Source organism: Oncorhynchus mykiss, chromosome 20 (genome assembly GCF_013265735.2).
Source record: "Oncorhynchus mykiss isolate Arlee chromosome 20, USDA_OmykA_1.1, whole genome shotgun sequence".
Taxonomy (NCBI): domain Eukaryota; kingdom Metazoa; phylum Chordata; class Actinopteri; order Salmoniformes; family Salmonidae; genus Oncorhynchus; species Oncorhynchus mykiss.
The window spans coordinates 28,332,832-28,347,317 of record NC_048584.1 but is presented as its reverse complement, the minus strand read 5'-3'; the positions used below and the strand labels follow the sequence as shown (position 1 = coordinate 28,347,317).

Here is a 14,486-nt window from a genome sequence, read left to right as displayed (position 1 = left end):
TACCTTTGCATTCTTGGGTACAGGAACAATGGTGGCCATATTGAAGCATGTGGGGACAGCTGACTGGGTTCGGGAGAGATTGAATATGTCTGTTAACACAGCAGCCAGCTGGTCTGGGCATGCTCTGAGGACACGGCTAGTGACGCCGTCTGGGCCGGCAGCCTTGCGACGGTTAACACGCTTAAATGTCTTACTCACGTCGGCCATGGAGAAGGAGAGCCCACAGTCCTTGGTAGCGGGCCGCATCGGTGCACTGTGTTATCCTCAAAGCGGGCGAAGGTGTTTAGCTTGTCGGTAAGCAAGACATCTGGTTTTCCTTTTGTAGTCCGTAATTGTCTGAAGACTGAGCCGTTGAATTGCAACTTCACTTTGTCTCATCTCTATACTGACGTTTTGCCTGTTTGATTGCCTTGCAGAGGGAACAACGCACTGTTTGTATTATTCCATATTCCCAGTCACCTTGCCATGGTTAAATGCGGTGGTTTGCGCTTTCAGGATTGCGCAAATGCTGCCATCTGTCCATGGTTTCTGGTTAGGGTAGGTTTTAATAGTCACAGTTGGTAGAACATCTCCTATACACTTCCTGATAAACTCTGTCACATTATCAGTATATTCGTCAATATTATTCTCGAAAGCTAACCGGAACATATCCCAGTCCGCGTGAACAAAACATTCTTGAAGCGTGGATTCTGATTGGTCAGACCAGCGTTGAATAGTCCTTAGCACGGGTACTTTGAGTGTTTCTACCTAATAGGGAAGGAAGAGCGAAATGGAGTCGAAGTCAGATTTGCCGAAAGGAGGATGGGGGGGGGGGCGTTGTAGGCGTCCCGGAAGTTGGAGTGTCAGTGGTCAAGTGTTTTAGCAGGATATTGCCCTGGGAGGTGTGAACAAAGGATTCGCTTTGGGAAAGTCGTAGTCCTGGTGAGTTACCGCCGCTCTGATAGCTTCCCGGCTGTATGTAAAAACACTAAACATATCTGGGCTAATAATGTAAATAGTAATACATAAAAGAGCTAGAAGCGAGGAAGCCCTCTGTCGGCGCCATTTCTCTGCAGCACTCCACCAATCAGGCCTTTATGATAGAGAGGCCAGATGGATTTCACTCCTCAGTAAAAGGCACCTGACAGCCCCTTGGAGTTTGCCAAAGGGCACCTAAAGGACTCAGACCATGAGAAACAAGATTATCTGGTCTGATGAAACCAAGATTGAACTCTTTGGCTGAATGCCAAGCATCACTTCTGCACCATCTCTAAGGTGAAGCATAGTGGTGGCAGCATGCTGTGGGTATAGTTTTCAGCGGCAGGGACTGGGAGACTAGTCAGGATCGAGGGAAAGCTGAACGGAGAAAAGCACAGAGATTCTTAATGAAAACCTGCTGCAGAGCGTTCAGGATCCTCAGATTGGGGTGACGGTTCACCTTCCAACAGTACAACGACCCTAAGCACACAACCAAGACAACGCAGGAGTGGCTTTGGGACAAGTCTCTGAATGTCCTTGAGTGGCCCAGCCACTCCGCAGAGAAGAATGGGAGAAACTCCCCACATACAGGTATGCCAAGCTTGTAGCATCATACCCAAGAAGACTCAAGGATGCAATCATTGCCAAAGGTGCTTCAACAAAGTACTGAGTAAAGGGTCTGAATACTTATGTAAATGTGATATTTAAGGTTTATTTGTTTTAAATACATTTGCAAAAATGTCTAAACCTGTTTTTGCTTTGTCAGTTGGGGTATTGTGTGTAGATTGATGAGGGAAAAAAACGGATTAAATCAATTTTAGAATAAGGCTGTAACGTAACAGTGTGGAAAAAGTAAAACGGTCTGAATGCTTTCCGAATGCACTGTATGCCAATTAGGAATGAGGGGGATGATCAGGTAACCATGATGGAATGTGGCCAGGTTGGGAATTTAGCCATGACACCAGTGTGAAAACCCCTAATCTTACGAGTGCCGTGGGATTTTGAATGACCCTGGCCTCCAATACCCAGTGGGTTAACAATACCCTGGCCTCCAATACCCAGTGGGTTAACAATACCCTGGCTTCCAATACCCAGTGGGTTAACAATACCCTGGCCTCCAATACCCAGTGGGTTAACAATACACTGGCCTCCAATACCCAGTGGGTTAACAATACCCTGGCCTCCAATACCCAGTGGGTTAACAATACCCTGGCCTCCAATACCCAGTGGGTTAACAATACCCTGGCCTCCAATACCCAGTGGGTTAACAATACCCTGGCCTCCAATACCCAGTGGGTTAACAATACCCTGGCTTCCAATACCCAGTGGGTTAACAATACCCTGGCCTCCAATACCCAGTGGGTTAACAATACCCTGGCCTCCAATACCCAGTGGGTTAACAATACCCTGGCTTCCAATACCCAGTGGGTTAACAATACCCTGGCCTCCAATACCCAGTGGGTTAACAATACCCTGGCCTCCAATACCCAGTGGGTTAACAATACCCTGGCTTCCAATACCCAGTGGGTTAACAATACCCTGGCCTCCAATACCCAGTGGGTTAACAATACCCTGGCCTCCAATACCCAGTGGGTTAACAATACCCTGGCCTCCAATACCCAGTGGGTTAACAATACCCTGGCCTCCAATACCCAGTGGGTTAACAATACCCTGGCCTCCAATACCCAGTGGGTTAACAATACCCTGGCTTCCAATACCCAGTGGGTTAACAATGCCCTGGCCTCCAATACCCAGTGGGTTAACAATGCCCTGGCCTCCAATACCCAGTGGGTTAACAATACCCTGGCCTCCAATACCCAGTGGGTTAACAATACCCTGGCCTCCAATACCCAGTGGGTTAACAATACCCTGGCCTCCAATACCCAGTGGGTTAACAATACCCTGGCCTCCAATACCCAGTGGGTTAACAATACCCTAAGGGAATACAGCACAGGTTGCCACTACCAAATAGGCTATACTCACCAAATATGAACAACCTAACCTGGGACCCCAACAAGCTAACACTTAACCCTTCTCCCTCCTCCCTTCCTCTAGTTCTCCTCCCCTCCCTCTACATCCTTTCCTCTCCTTCTCCACCAGCCCACATTAATATTTAATCTGTGTCTGAATCCACTGTGACTGCTCTGACTGAGTCTGAATAATTTACAGTCCATCTCTAAATGTGGCGCTCCTTTCTGGACCCTTCCCTCTTAACCAGTCAGCTCGGCTCAAATCGTGCCGCCCCGCACGTGTCACAGCTGCTCAGGCCAATCGTGGTGGGGGTGGAGTCAGAGTTCTTCCTGACAGGCCCAGGCAGGCGAGTGAGCAGGGAGTGCTGCCCAATTGGGCATGAGCGCCTTTTCACTTCCGCTATCCTATCGTCCTGCGTCTTGGCCCTGGGAGCTAGGTGGGGAAGACACCCCCACGCCACTGTTAGCGGAGAGAATGCTAATGCGGCCGATAATAGTTTGATGCACTTTGTTTTTCTCTTTCTGTGTTTGGATGAATGATGAGGGGGACGCTCCTCGCATATTTAGAGAATATTTAATCATACCTCCCTGTATGCCCTCATCGACCTCTCTATCTCTGTTACTATCGTGTTTTACGGGTTATTTCTTTCCCAGAAAGTTCTGCTGCTACTTCCCCCAGCGGATACATTGAGGTCTCAGTGAAGAGATTGGATCCTTTTTTTCCCTTCTGTTTTTGACCTAGAGAAATGCCTATATTCTCTCTCTGTCTCTGTCAGTGGAGACCTGGACTCTGCAGTGGAGGGCTTGGAGGCTGTCTACACACAGGGTGATGGGCCTCAAGGTCCGGCTGCCAGCATGGCCTTTGTCTTCAGGAAGGTGTTGGAGGAGAACAATGGCGCTGCTCTGGATAAATGTAAGGAACACAGACACCTGTATAACCTCACCCGCCCACCTTCAGACAATGTGTCTTTAATGTCCAACATGGTCCCCACTTTCATATAGAATTTACTGCAGTAGTTGATACTCTTGGAACAGACCATCAGCAAGCAGTGTACCAACCTGTATACCCTATAAGATCAATCTTCTCATTAACCTTGCTGAGTGAGATCTATTTTGATTGTGATCCTGTCTGTGTGTCTCTGTGTAGTGAGTGCCATGGCAGAGAGGCTGGCAAATCACTTTTCATCGTACAGAGCTGCTTCAGACCTCTTCCTACAGCTGCTGGAGGCTAACATGGTAGAGGACGCCAAGTTCATGCTGGCCGTACGTATCCCACTCACCCAGTGACATCAGCCACTACATTCAATCAGTTTGAGTTATTTGTCTCTGTGTGTAGCTCTCATGGCTGGCTGGCTGGCTGCCTGTCTGTCTGACTGTCTGTTTCTCTGTCTCTGTGTGTGTGTTCATGTGTGGGTAAACATTAGGAACACCTGCTCTTTCCATGACATCGACTGACTAGGTGAATGCTATGATTCCTTAAATCTGTGGGTGTTGCTGTCGTGGCTGGCTTTCTATCTATTTCTCTCTCTCTGTGTGTGTGTGTCTGTTCATGTGTGCTCAAACACGATTTTTGCCTGGATTTAGCAGTTCCAGACAAGTTTTTGAGCTCCTGGACAAAATGCCCATGTAGTTGCCTACTCGGGGTGCGCGGTCGTCACCAACGCTCCTTTAATGTGAGCGGGTCACACTCAATCTGAGCGCTACCGATCTTGTCTTTGAGCAGTCCCAGACATCCCCATATTTTCAAACAGTGCTCTTGTAGTGTGAGATGTGCAATGACACGTTTTGAGCACGATGATCAGCAATAGCCAATGAGAGCTTGCCAGAGAAGAAGCCAGTGAGATGTTGTTTTTCATCACCCAGAATGTGTAGACTCTTGAGCAGGAGCGATGACCACTACTAGTGTGCGTTTTGTTCTTGCCAAAGTGTCAAATCGTTACAGCTCTGACGTTTCACAAGCAATGTTATTCCATTCAAAATGTTGACTATATATTTGAACTCCGTATGGAAAGCGTGAATATCTGACTGAAAACGTTTGCGGCTGATTTGAGCCAGATCTTGTTGTAGCTATGTTAAGTGAGCAACACTACAGGAAAGCTGGTCCTTTAATGTAAGAGGCTCAGCCATTTTTAGCATTTTGAAAGTTGTGTAGTCTACACCCAGCTTTATTGATGTCACTTGTTAAATCCACTTCAATCAGTGTAGATGAATGGGAGGAGGCAGGTTAAAGAAGGATTTTGAAACCTTGAGACAATTGAATGGGCAAGACAAAATATTTCAACAGTGCCTTTGAACGGGGTACGGTAGTAGGTGCCAGGTGCTCCGGTTTGTGCCAAGAACTGCAACACTGCTGGGTTTTTCACGCTCAACAGTTTCCCGTGTGGATCAAAGATGGTCCACCACCCAAAGGACATCCAGCCAACTTGACACAACTGTGGGAAGCATTGGAGTCAACATGGACCAGCATCCCTGTGGAACGCTTTTGACAACCGACAAATTTAGGTTGTTCTGAAGGCAAAAGGGTTGTATAATAATGTGTTAATAACTATATTTTGATTTCCGTGCACATATCGATAAATCCACAATCTGGATAAAGACAAAGGTTATTTAGCATACTTTGACTTCAAATCACCCTCAGTCACATTGAAATATAGATCACCTTCGCATCACAAAGGTCGATGAGTATAATGTACTTTGAACATATGCAAGATTGATCGGTTTGCTCAGTTATATGTCATTTAAATGTAGCTCGAGCCACATGAACATTGAGAGGGGGAAGGATCAAAAGAGACCTTCTGGTGCCACTCTCCTCCAGATCATGTTCCCCTTGAATTCACACGTAATTATACTGCTGCTCAATGATTAACAAAGATGCTTGATTCCAACGGAGACATGAAAATGAACACAGATACCACTCTAAGTTCATAAGAAATTAAAGCCAAATTAGAAGAATCCGTGTTTCGTGTAATATGCATCTACTTGAGCATATTTAGCAGCTTGGCTGGTATTTCTGCAGGCCTCTCCCAGGTTTATTGTAACGGAGGAACAATTCTATCCTATAAGAAACTGTTAGCTAAACTCTGAAAAGCTTTTAACCAGGCAGATGACAAGTGTGTTGAATGAAGTCATTAAGAAGTGAGTCGGACCAGAAGTCAGTGAGGCAGGGTCCTCCTAGACCTGCTCTGGGAGGTGGGGTGCTGGGGGTAGAGATATTCTGACATTCCTTGCTTATCCAGAGCTTTTAAGCAGCCGTGAGGGAGTATGCTCGTCTGGGATCAGGGATACAGGGGGTTGCGTCACGGCCAGTCTGGCTTCTGGATAAAACGGGTCCTAGCGGAGAGAGCGAGCGACTGGAGAGAAGAGGAGAGTGGAGGAGTGTTGTTCTAATTGCCTGATTGTACTAAAGCCATTCTGCCGCTGAGTGACTCTGGCCCTCTGTTTAATACGCTGCTACTCCGCGCTGCGGTTAAAAGCCTCCGAGGCCGCCGCTTTTAATTCCACCCAAGGAAAGAAACACGGCGTTCACGAATGGCTTGTAATGTGACCTCATTGCCACTGAACCCAGAGAAGACTCAGAGCACGGCAGGGTTTAATGCGGCACTCACACTTTTCATAGTCTTTACTTCTTACCAATTTTTTTTAAGGTTACATCTTTAGCCCAAAGCAAATCCCTCTTAATTGTTTTATATAAAAAAGTATTTCTAAATCGAAGCCCTGAATTTAAAATGGCTGCTTTGTGATAAAGAGCCTGTTTACATACATTCTTTCGTAGGTTTGAACCTTTGTTGGTTTCACTCATTCTCTCCTCGTTATGAGAGCTACTTCCCCTACCTCACTTCCTGCCTCTGGTAATTGACTAATGACAGAAAGTAAAGGTGGTGAAGTAAATTACCCCCTAGAATGCTACAGCGCAGTACCGATTCCAATCAGCCCCTTTATGTTGCTAAGTGTAGATAATTATACTTTAAAGTGAACAGGCACTGTACATTTTTAAATTTGATAAAGAAATAAGTAGTTATCTGGCTGACACCCTGTTGGCGGTGTAATGAACCTAGAACTGCAGAGCGCTGTCTGGAGTGCAGGGCATATAATAAAAGTCCTAAAGCAATTCAAAAACACTTAAGACACAAAACGCGCACGGCACAGCAAATAGAAACCTGTTCACAAGCAGAGATGCTCTCCTACAGTACATGTACCCTTTTTACAATCCCTGAATTGCTGTGTGTGGTTGCACATTTGCATGTCTGCATTTGTTTCTGCACAGTCATTAGCTAAGTTTCTATCCAATTGGTGAATATTCCTAAATCCTGCATTTTCCAACCAGAGACATGTTTCCATCAAATTTGCTTGTTGTTGAGGAAAGGCTGTGTGTGGCAACGTAGTGTACTTAAAAATAACTTTTGCGGTTAAATTTACCCCACCAAAAAAGCAAGTTACATGGGTTTCCATCGCATTTTCAACTCTACTGATGGTTTTGTCACAAATGTTGCGTTCTAGCGAATGTGCCCACTGGTCTTGGCACTTGTGCTCTATCCAACATATTGCAGACCGTATGGGTAGGCTCGCTACATGAGAATATGGATAAGAGCATCGATCATCATGTCACCAGAATAAGACCCTGGATATTTATTGGAAAAGAGCATCAAGCTCATCACCGTGCACTTTCACCACCCTGTGAAGTTCATCATAACTTGTTATATGTAGCCTAATAAACTGCATGGTCTCCCAAGTAGTGGGAGGACTATACGCCGTATCGCATGACCTGAAGTTTACTTCGATATGGTGGCTATTATATCCACCACCATTTCTCGCATAATTCATTTTACAAACACAAAAAGATCCCACCTTGTCTAGCGTATTCGGTTTTGTTGACCTATGGAAAGTTTAACGGCAAATTATCATTTTCCATCACTCCTGTCGTAACATTCTTTTTTTATTCAACATGTACTTTACTCTCATTAAAAGGTTGGATGGAAACCTGGTTAGTCACGACTCTGATCTCTCCTGCCCCTCTTCTCTTTCTCTAGCGCTGTAATGCTGTGGCTGAACAGAAGGAGATTCTGGTCTCTTACATGTCCAGGCTGGCCCAGAAACCAGGCCAGGTACAACCATCTCCTTCAACCACACTATATCATATCTGAACCAAAGGCTTGTTTGTTATTAGCCTTCATTTAAAGTGCCTGGAGAAATGCATAATCATTCCACTTGAGTCATTTAGCAAACACACTTATCCAGAGCGACTTACAGGAGCAATTAGGATTAAGTGCCTTGCTCCAGGGCACATCGACAGATTTTTCACCTAGTCTGCTAAGGGATTCTAACCAGCGACCTTTCGGTTACTGGCCCAACGTTCTAATTCGCTAGGTTACCTGAATCCCTATCGTATTATCATTTAAGGAGTGTTATGACTTGGTGGCATCTATCTAACTGTTTATCTGTTATAGGTGGGCAAGATCAAGACCCTGATGACTCTCATCCCTGACTTCGCAGAGAAGGAGACGGTTTATCCCTACCTGATGAAGTGCTATGGTAAAGCGTTGTTTAAAGCCACGCTCAGAATAGAGTAGAGATCCTCCTTTTTTTTTTTCTTGAATGACTGGTCAGGGGGCTGGAACATAATTACAAATAGCTTGTAATTGACTTGAACATAATCATTTCAAACCTTGTTTTTGTTTGTATACGATCACATATCTCTCTATTATGCGTGGGAATACTTTGAAATAGATTTCCAAAATGTAGTGTTTAAAAAAATATATATATATACTGGCGACCTCTGGACCAGAGAATTTTACATAATGCACTCATACTTAGGAAATACTCTCTATAAATGATCCAACTTACGTATTTTACTGTAATTTTGCTTACTGTTTTTTGTACGATACAGTCAAATCACACAATTTAGTGACGTTGGGTAGAGTACGCCACACATTGTGTGAAGAGGTCAGGATAATGAGCTTCGGTTTTTCAGTTAGGTGCTCGGCTCCCTGGCCTGTCTAGGCTGTAGTGAGGCAACTTAAGCAGGGTGCGTCATTCAGCTTGCTGGCCTGTAGCTAAGTCGTCATTAGCTAGCAAATCAAATATGCATCAGGCGAGAGGGAGCAGACGGCGTCTGCTGGAACCTGAGAGGTGTGTTTTTGGAGAACAGGAACACATGTTCACTAATGACTGGTTCTGCTTCAGCCAGTGTGGCGTGCTAAACGCGACACACTGAAGTACTTCAGGTCTGCTGTTCTGCCTGCCTTACAGGGAACCTGACTATTTCATTAACATTGTTCTCCTGCTGGTCAAGAAGAGGTCAGAGGTACCAGTGGTAATATTAACACTGTTCTCCTGCTGGTCAAGAAGAGGTCAGAGGTACCAGTGGTAATATTAACACTGTTCTCCTGCTGGTCAAGAAGAGGTCAGAGGTACCAGTGGTAATATTAACACTGTTCTCCTGCTGGTCAAGAAGAGGTCAGAGGTACCAGTGGTAATATTAACACTGTTCTCCTGCTGGTCAAGAAGAGGTCAGAGGTACCAGTGGTAATATTAACACTCTTCTCCTGGTCAAGAAGAGGTCAGAGGTACCAGTGGTAATATTAACACTCTTCTCCTGCTGGTCAAGAAGAGGTCAGAGGTACCAGTGGTAATATTAACACTGTTCTCCTGCTGGTCAAGAAGAGGTCAGAGGTACCAGTGGTAATATTAACACTCTTCTCCTGCTGGTCAAGAAGAGGTCAGAGGTACCAGTGGTAATATTAACACTGTTCTCCTGCTGGTCAAGAAGAGGTCAGAGGTACCAGTGGTAATATTAACACTGTTTTCATGTTTCTGTCTTCTGCTTTCTTCAACACCTTTTGACCTCATGCATCAACTTTGTCTCACTCTTGCAAATGCATCCACACACAAACCCAGGTGTGGACAACGACCTGGTGTCGGCTAAAGCCCTGTACCAGCAGATGCAGACGGAGGGAGTGGAGGCTGATGAGCTGTGTCTGAAGAGACTTGCCGTGCTGTACAGGAACGCAGGAGAGACCGTCCCCTTTACTGAGCCACCTGTGAGCGCACGCACACACACACTTTGCTCTGCTTGCCACCTCAATGGTATAGCAGTGTGTCTGTCATGAGTGTTAGACTAGAAATATCATTTGGTTGTTAGAAAGAAGATCCAAACCTGAGCAATGTCCTTGTCCTGAGGGCTTGTGTTGTCTACTGGGCTACAGAACAACAAGTCACACTCTAAACAAAAACACACACACTTGCAGTGTACCGGGCCCCACACACCCCAGCCCTAACTGGGGTTGGCATCTTTTCCACTGGTGACCTAATGTCTGTCAGGGTGTGTGTGTTGATGGGAGCACTGGGTGTAATCAGAGCCAACAGTCTGCCTGCTCTGGGAGCCTCCATTCAGAAGGCCTCTGCTCCATGCTCTACATGTTTCTGCTTTTATCTGGGGTTTTGTGGCTTGTATTGGATTATGCCTGCAGTCATAATCTACACATGACTATGTATTACAGTGATATCTGTATTGATTGCAGTGGTCTTGTTTGTTTTTTTAGGTGTAAGTCTATAGGTTTGTTTGGCACAGCATTATGTCAGTGAGTTGTGTACTATGAGGCTGTAATGAGCTGGTAAGAGAGGTAGAGATTTACAGCACTTGAATCATCGGACAATATAGTACATTAACACAACACCGGCAAATTGGCAATCAGCCAAAGTAGTCACCCTGCACTCCAGGATTTCTCACTAACTAGGTCAACCACTTGATCTCTTTACATTGCCTTGCAATCACACGCACACACCTGCAGAGAAAGCTCTGTCGATGCCCCCCCCAACCCCCCCACCCACAGAGATGCAGAGAGAACTCTCATAACAGGCTCACTGTATTATTCAATACCTGTCGGAAAGGTACAGCCATGTTCCAAACTGCCACAGTAGAGTAGAGATGGGGGGGGGCAAACATAACCCCCCCCCCCCCCTCTTTTTTTTTGAGAACAGTCTTCAGAGCTCTCAAATCACCTTTAAAGTTTCAACAAACCAATCTCAGGTAGTGCCCCCCTTCTCTACACCCTCTTCCACCCTTCTGTTTTCAGACTGCTGTTCTAGCTGGAGTACAAAGCAGTCTCCTGAGAGAGCAGATAAGGAGAGATTTGAAGCGCGGCCCGCGTCAGGCCCCTCCCGCCAACATGGCTATTTATCGACTTTAATTACACGGTTAATAGGGGAATATACAATGTTACAGCAACGTTAATCTCCTGAAAGCACTCACCTTCTCTAAAAAGACCCACTTTTTTCAGCCTGAAAGCAGGGCTTAATTAGGCGGACTAGTGGGAGGGGAGGAAAAGTGTAAATCCCTTATTTGTGTATTAATCAGGATTTGGAGATGAAACAAGAGCCCGTGATTGGATGGAGAAGTCTATTAGTTAGACCCAGGGGTGCGGTGGACTTGTTGAAAGGGGAGTGAGCCCTGGCTACGATTGCGATATATACACACACACAAACAAATACACAGTCCACACCCACACTGTTAATTTGTAGATTGTACCCACTCTGGTTTTGGTTGTTTCCTGTCATATACTGACTATATCTGTTACTATGAACTGTGTCTGCTAAATTGCCATATACAGTTGAAGTCGGAAGTTTACACACTTAGGTTGGAGTCATTGAAACTCGTTTTTCAATCACACAAATTTCTTGTTAGTTTGGCAAGTCGGTTAGGACATCTACTTTGTGCATGACAAGTCATTTTCCCAACAATTATTTACAGACAGATTATTTCACTTATAATTCACTGTATCACGATTCCAGTGGGTCAGAAGTTTACATACACTAGGTTGACTGTGCCTTTTAACAGCTTGGAAAATTCCAGAAAATGTCATGGCTTTAGAAGCTTCTGAAAGGCATATTGACATAATTTGAGTCAATTGGAGGTGAACCTGTGGATGTATTTCAAGGCCTACCTTCAGACTCGGTGCCTCTTTGCTTAACATTATGGGAAAATCAAAAGAAATCAGCCAAGACCTCAGAAAAAAATGTGTATACCTCCACAAGCCTGGTTCATCCTTGGGAGCAATTTCCAAATGCCTGCAGGTACCACGTTCATCTGTACAAACAATAGGATTCAAGTATAAACACCATGGGACCACTCAGCCGTCATACCACTCAGGAAGGAGACGCGTTCTGTCTCCTATAGATGAACGTACTTTGGTGCGAAAAGTGCAAATCAATCCCCGAACAACAGTAAAGGACCGTGTGAAGATACTGGAGGAAACGGGTACAAAAGTATCTATATCCACAGTAAAACGAGTCCTATATCAACATAACCTGAAAGGCCGCTCAGCAAGGAAGAAGCCACTGCTCCAAAACCGCCATAAAAAAAAGCCAGACTACGGTTTGCAACTGCACATGGGGACAAAGATTGTACATTTTGGAGAAATGTTGTCTGGTCTGATGAAACAAAAATAAAACTGTTTGGCCATAATGACCATCGTTATGTTTGGAGGAAAAAGGGGGAGACTTGCAAGCCGAAGAACACCATCCCAACCGTGAAGCTCAGGGGTTGCAGCATCATGTTGTAGGGGTGGCAGCATCATGTTGTGGGGGTGCTTTGCTGCACTTCACAAAATAAATGGCATCATGAGGAGGGGAAATGATGTGGATATATTGAAGCAACATCTCAAGACATCAGTCAGGAAGTTAAAGCTTGGTCGCAAATGGGTCTTCCAAATGGACAATCATACTTCGAAAGTTGTGGCAAAATGGCTTAAGGACAACAAAGTCAAGGTATTGGAGTGGCCATCACAAAGCCTTGACCTCAATCCTATAGAAAATGTGTGGGCAGAACTGAAAAAGTGTGTGCAAGCAAGGAGGCCTACGAACCTGACTTGGTTACACCAGCTCTGTCAGGAGGAATGGGCCAAAATTCACCCAACTTTTTGTGGAAAGCTTGTGGAAGGTTACCTGAAACTTTTTGACCCAAGTTAAACAATTTAAAGGCAATGCTACCAAATACTAATTGAGTGAATGTAAACGTCTGACCCACTGGGAATGTGATGAAAGAAATAAAAGCTGAAATGAATCATTATCTCCACTATTATTCTGACATTTCACATCCTTTTAAAATAAAGTGGTGTTCCTAACTGGCCTAAAACAGGGAATTTTTACCAGGATTAAATGTCAGGAATTGTGATAAACGGAGTTGAAATGTATTTGGTTAAGTTGTATGTAAACTTCCGACTTCAACTGCAACTATTGGGTGACCTTTTCTTCTTTGACTCCCTCTTTCCAGGAGACGTTTAAGTTTTATGCAGAAAAGTTGAAGGAGAAATCCAAGGGATCACAGCCGAGCACCGCAGTGGAGGAATAAGACTGTCGCTACTCTTCTTCATTCTGTCCTTTTTTTGTTTTGTTGTTTTTTTTTTTTTTTATAAGCTGTGAAAACAGATCTTGTGGAAGTATTACTGGATGTTAGTCTGTCCTCCATGTTGATTTATGATGATTAAAATTGATGTACAGAAGTATTTATGCAATAAATGTTAGGAACTAGACGGACACTTTTTTTTCTGGAGACACTTTTCAAGGGGAAACGGTGTACATGTAGGTATCCATCTACAGTTCCTTCAGAAAGTATTCATACACCTTGGCTTATTCCACAAAAAATATACATATTTTTTTCTCAAACATCCACACACAATACCCCATAATGACATAGTGAAAACATGTTTTTAGAAATGTTTGCTAATGTATTGAAAAGGAAATATCAAATTTACATAGGTGTTCACACCCCTTTGCAATGACAATCCAAATTGAGCTCAGGTGTATCCAATTTCCCTTGATCATCCTTGATATTTCACTACAACTTGAAGTCCACATGTGGCCAGTTAAATTGTTTGGACATGATTTAGAAACACTGGTCTAAGGTCCCACAGTTGAAAGTGCATGTAAGAGCCGAAACTATAGATTATAAAACAATTTCTAGTGTCATCTTTGGAATCTCCATCATTGAAAAAATGTGGAACTACCCAGACTGCCTCAAGCTGGCCGTCTGACCAAACTGAGCAACCGGGCAACAAGGACCTTGGTCAAAGAGGTGACCAAGAACACAGTGCTGTAGAGACTGACAACGTTCCTTGGCTGAAATGGGAGAAGCTGCCAGAAGGACAAGACTACAGCACTTCACCAATCTGGCCTTTATGGGAGAGTGACCAGACTGAAGCCACTCCTGAGAAAAAGGCACATGACAGCATGCCTGGAGTTTGTTAAAAGGCACATGACAGCACGCCTGGAGTTTGTTAAAAGGCACATGACAGCACGCCTGGAGTTTGTTAAAAGGCACATGACAGCACGCCTGGAGTTTGTTAAAAGGCACATGACAGCACGCCTGGAGTTTGTTAAAAGGCACATGACCGCACGCCTGGAGTTTGTTAATAGGCACATGACAGCATGCCTGGAGTTTGTTAAAAGGCACATGACAGCATGCCTGGAGTTTGCTAAAAGGCACATGACAGCATGCCTGGAGTTTGCTAAAAGGCACATGACAGCATGCCTGGAGTTTGTTAAAAGGCACATGACAGCATGCCT

The 14,486-nt window shown here is 44.7% G+C and overlaps 1 protein-coding gene across 1 annotated transcript in view; it reads left to right on the top strand.

Annotated features, from left to right (window-relative positions):
* The window catches only part of lrpprc (leucine-rich pentatricopeptide repeat containing), a 72,798-nt gene extending 59,345 nt beyond the window's left edge, over positions 1 to 13,453 (top strand). Inside the window, exons 33-38 of the mRNA XM_036956116.1 lie at positions 3,704 to 3,840; positions 4,075 to 4,190; positions 7,955 to 8,029; positions 8,372 to 8,456; positions 9,822 to 9,964; positions 13,195 to 13,453. Coding sequence (XP_036812011.1) covers positions 3,704 to 3,840; positions 4,075 to 4,190; positions 7,955 to 8,029; positions 8,372 to 8,456; positions 9,822 to 9,964; positions 13,195 to 13,272 — 634 coding nt within the window. The 3' untranslated portion in view covers positions 13,273 to 13,453. The remainder of the gene's footprint in view (positions 1 to 3,703; positions 3,841 to 4,074; positions 4,191 to 7,954; positions 8,030 to 8,371; positions 8,457 to 9,821; positions 9,965 to 13,194) is intronic.
* The last annotated feature ends 1,033 nt before the right edge of the window (positions 13,454 to 14,486 follow it).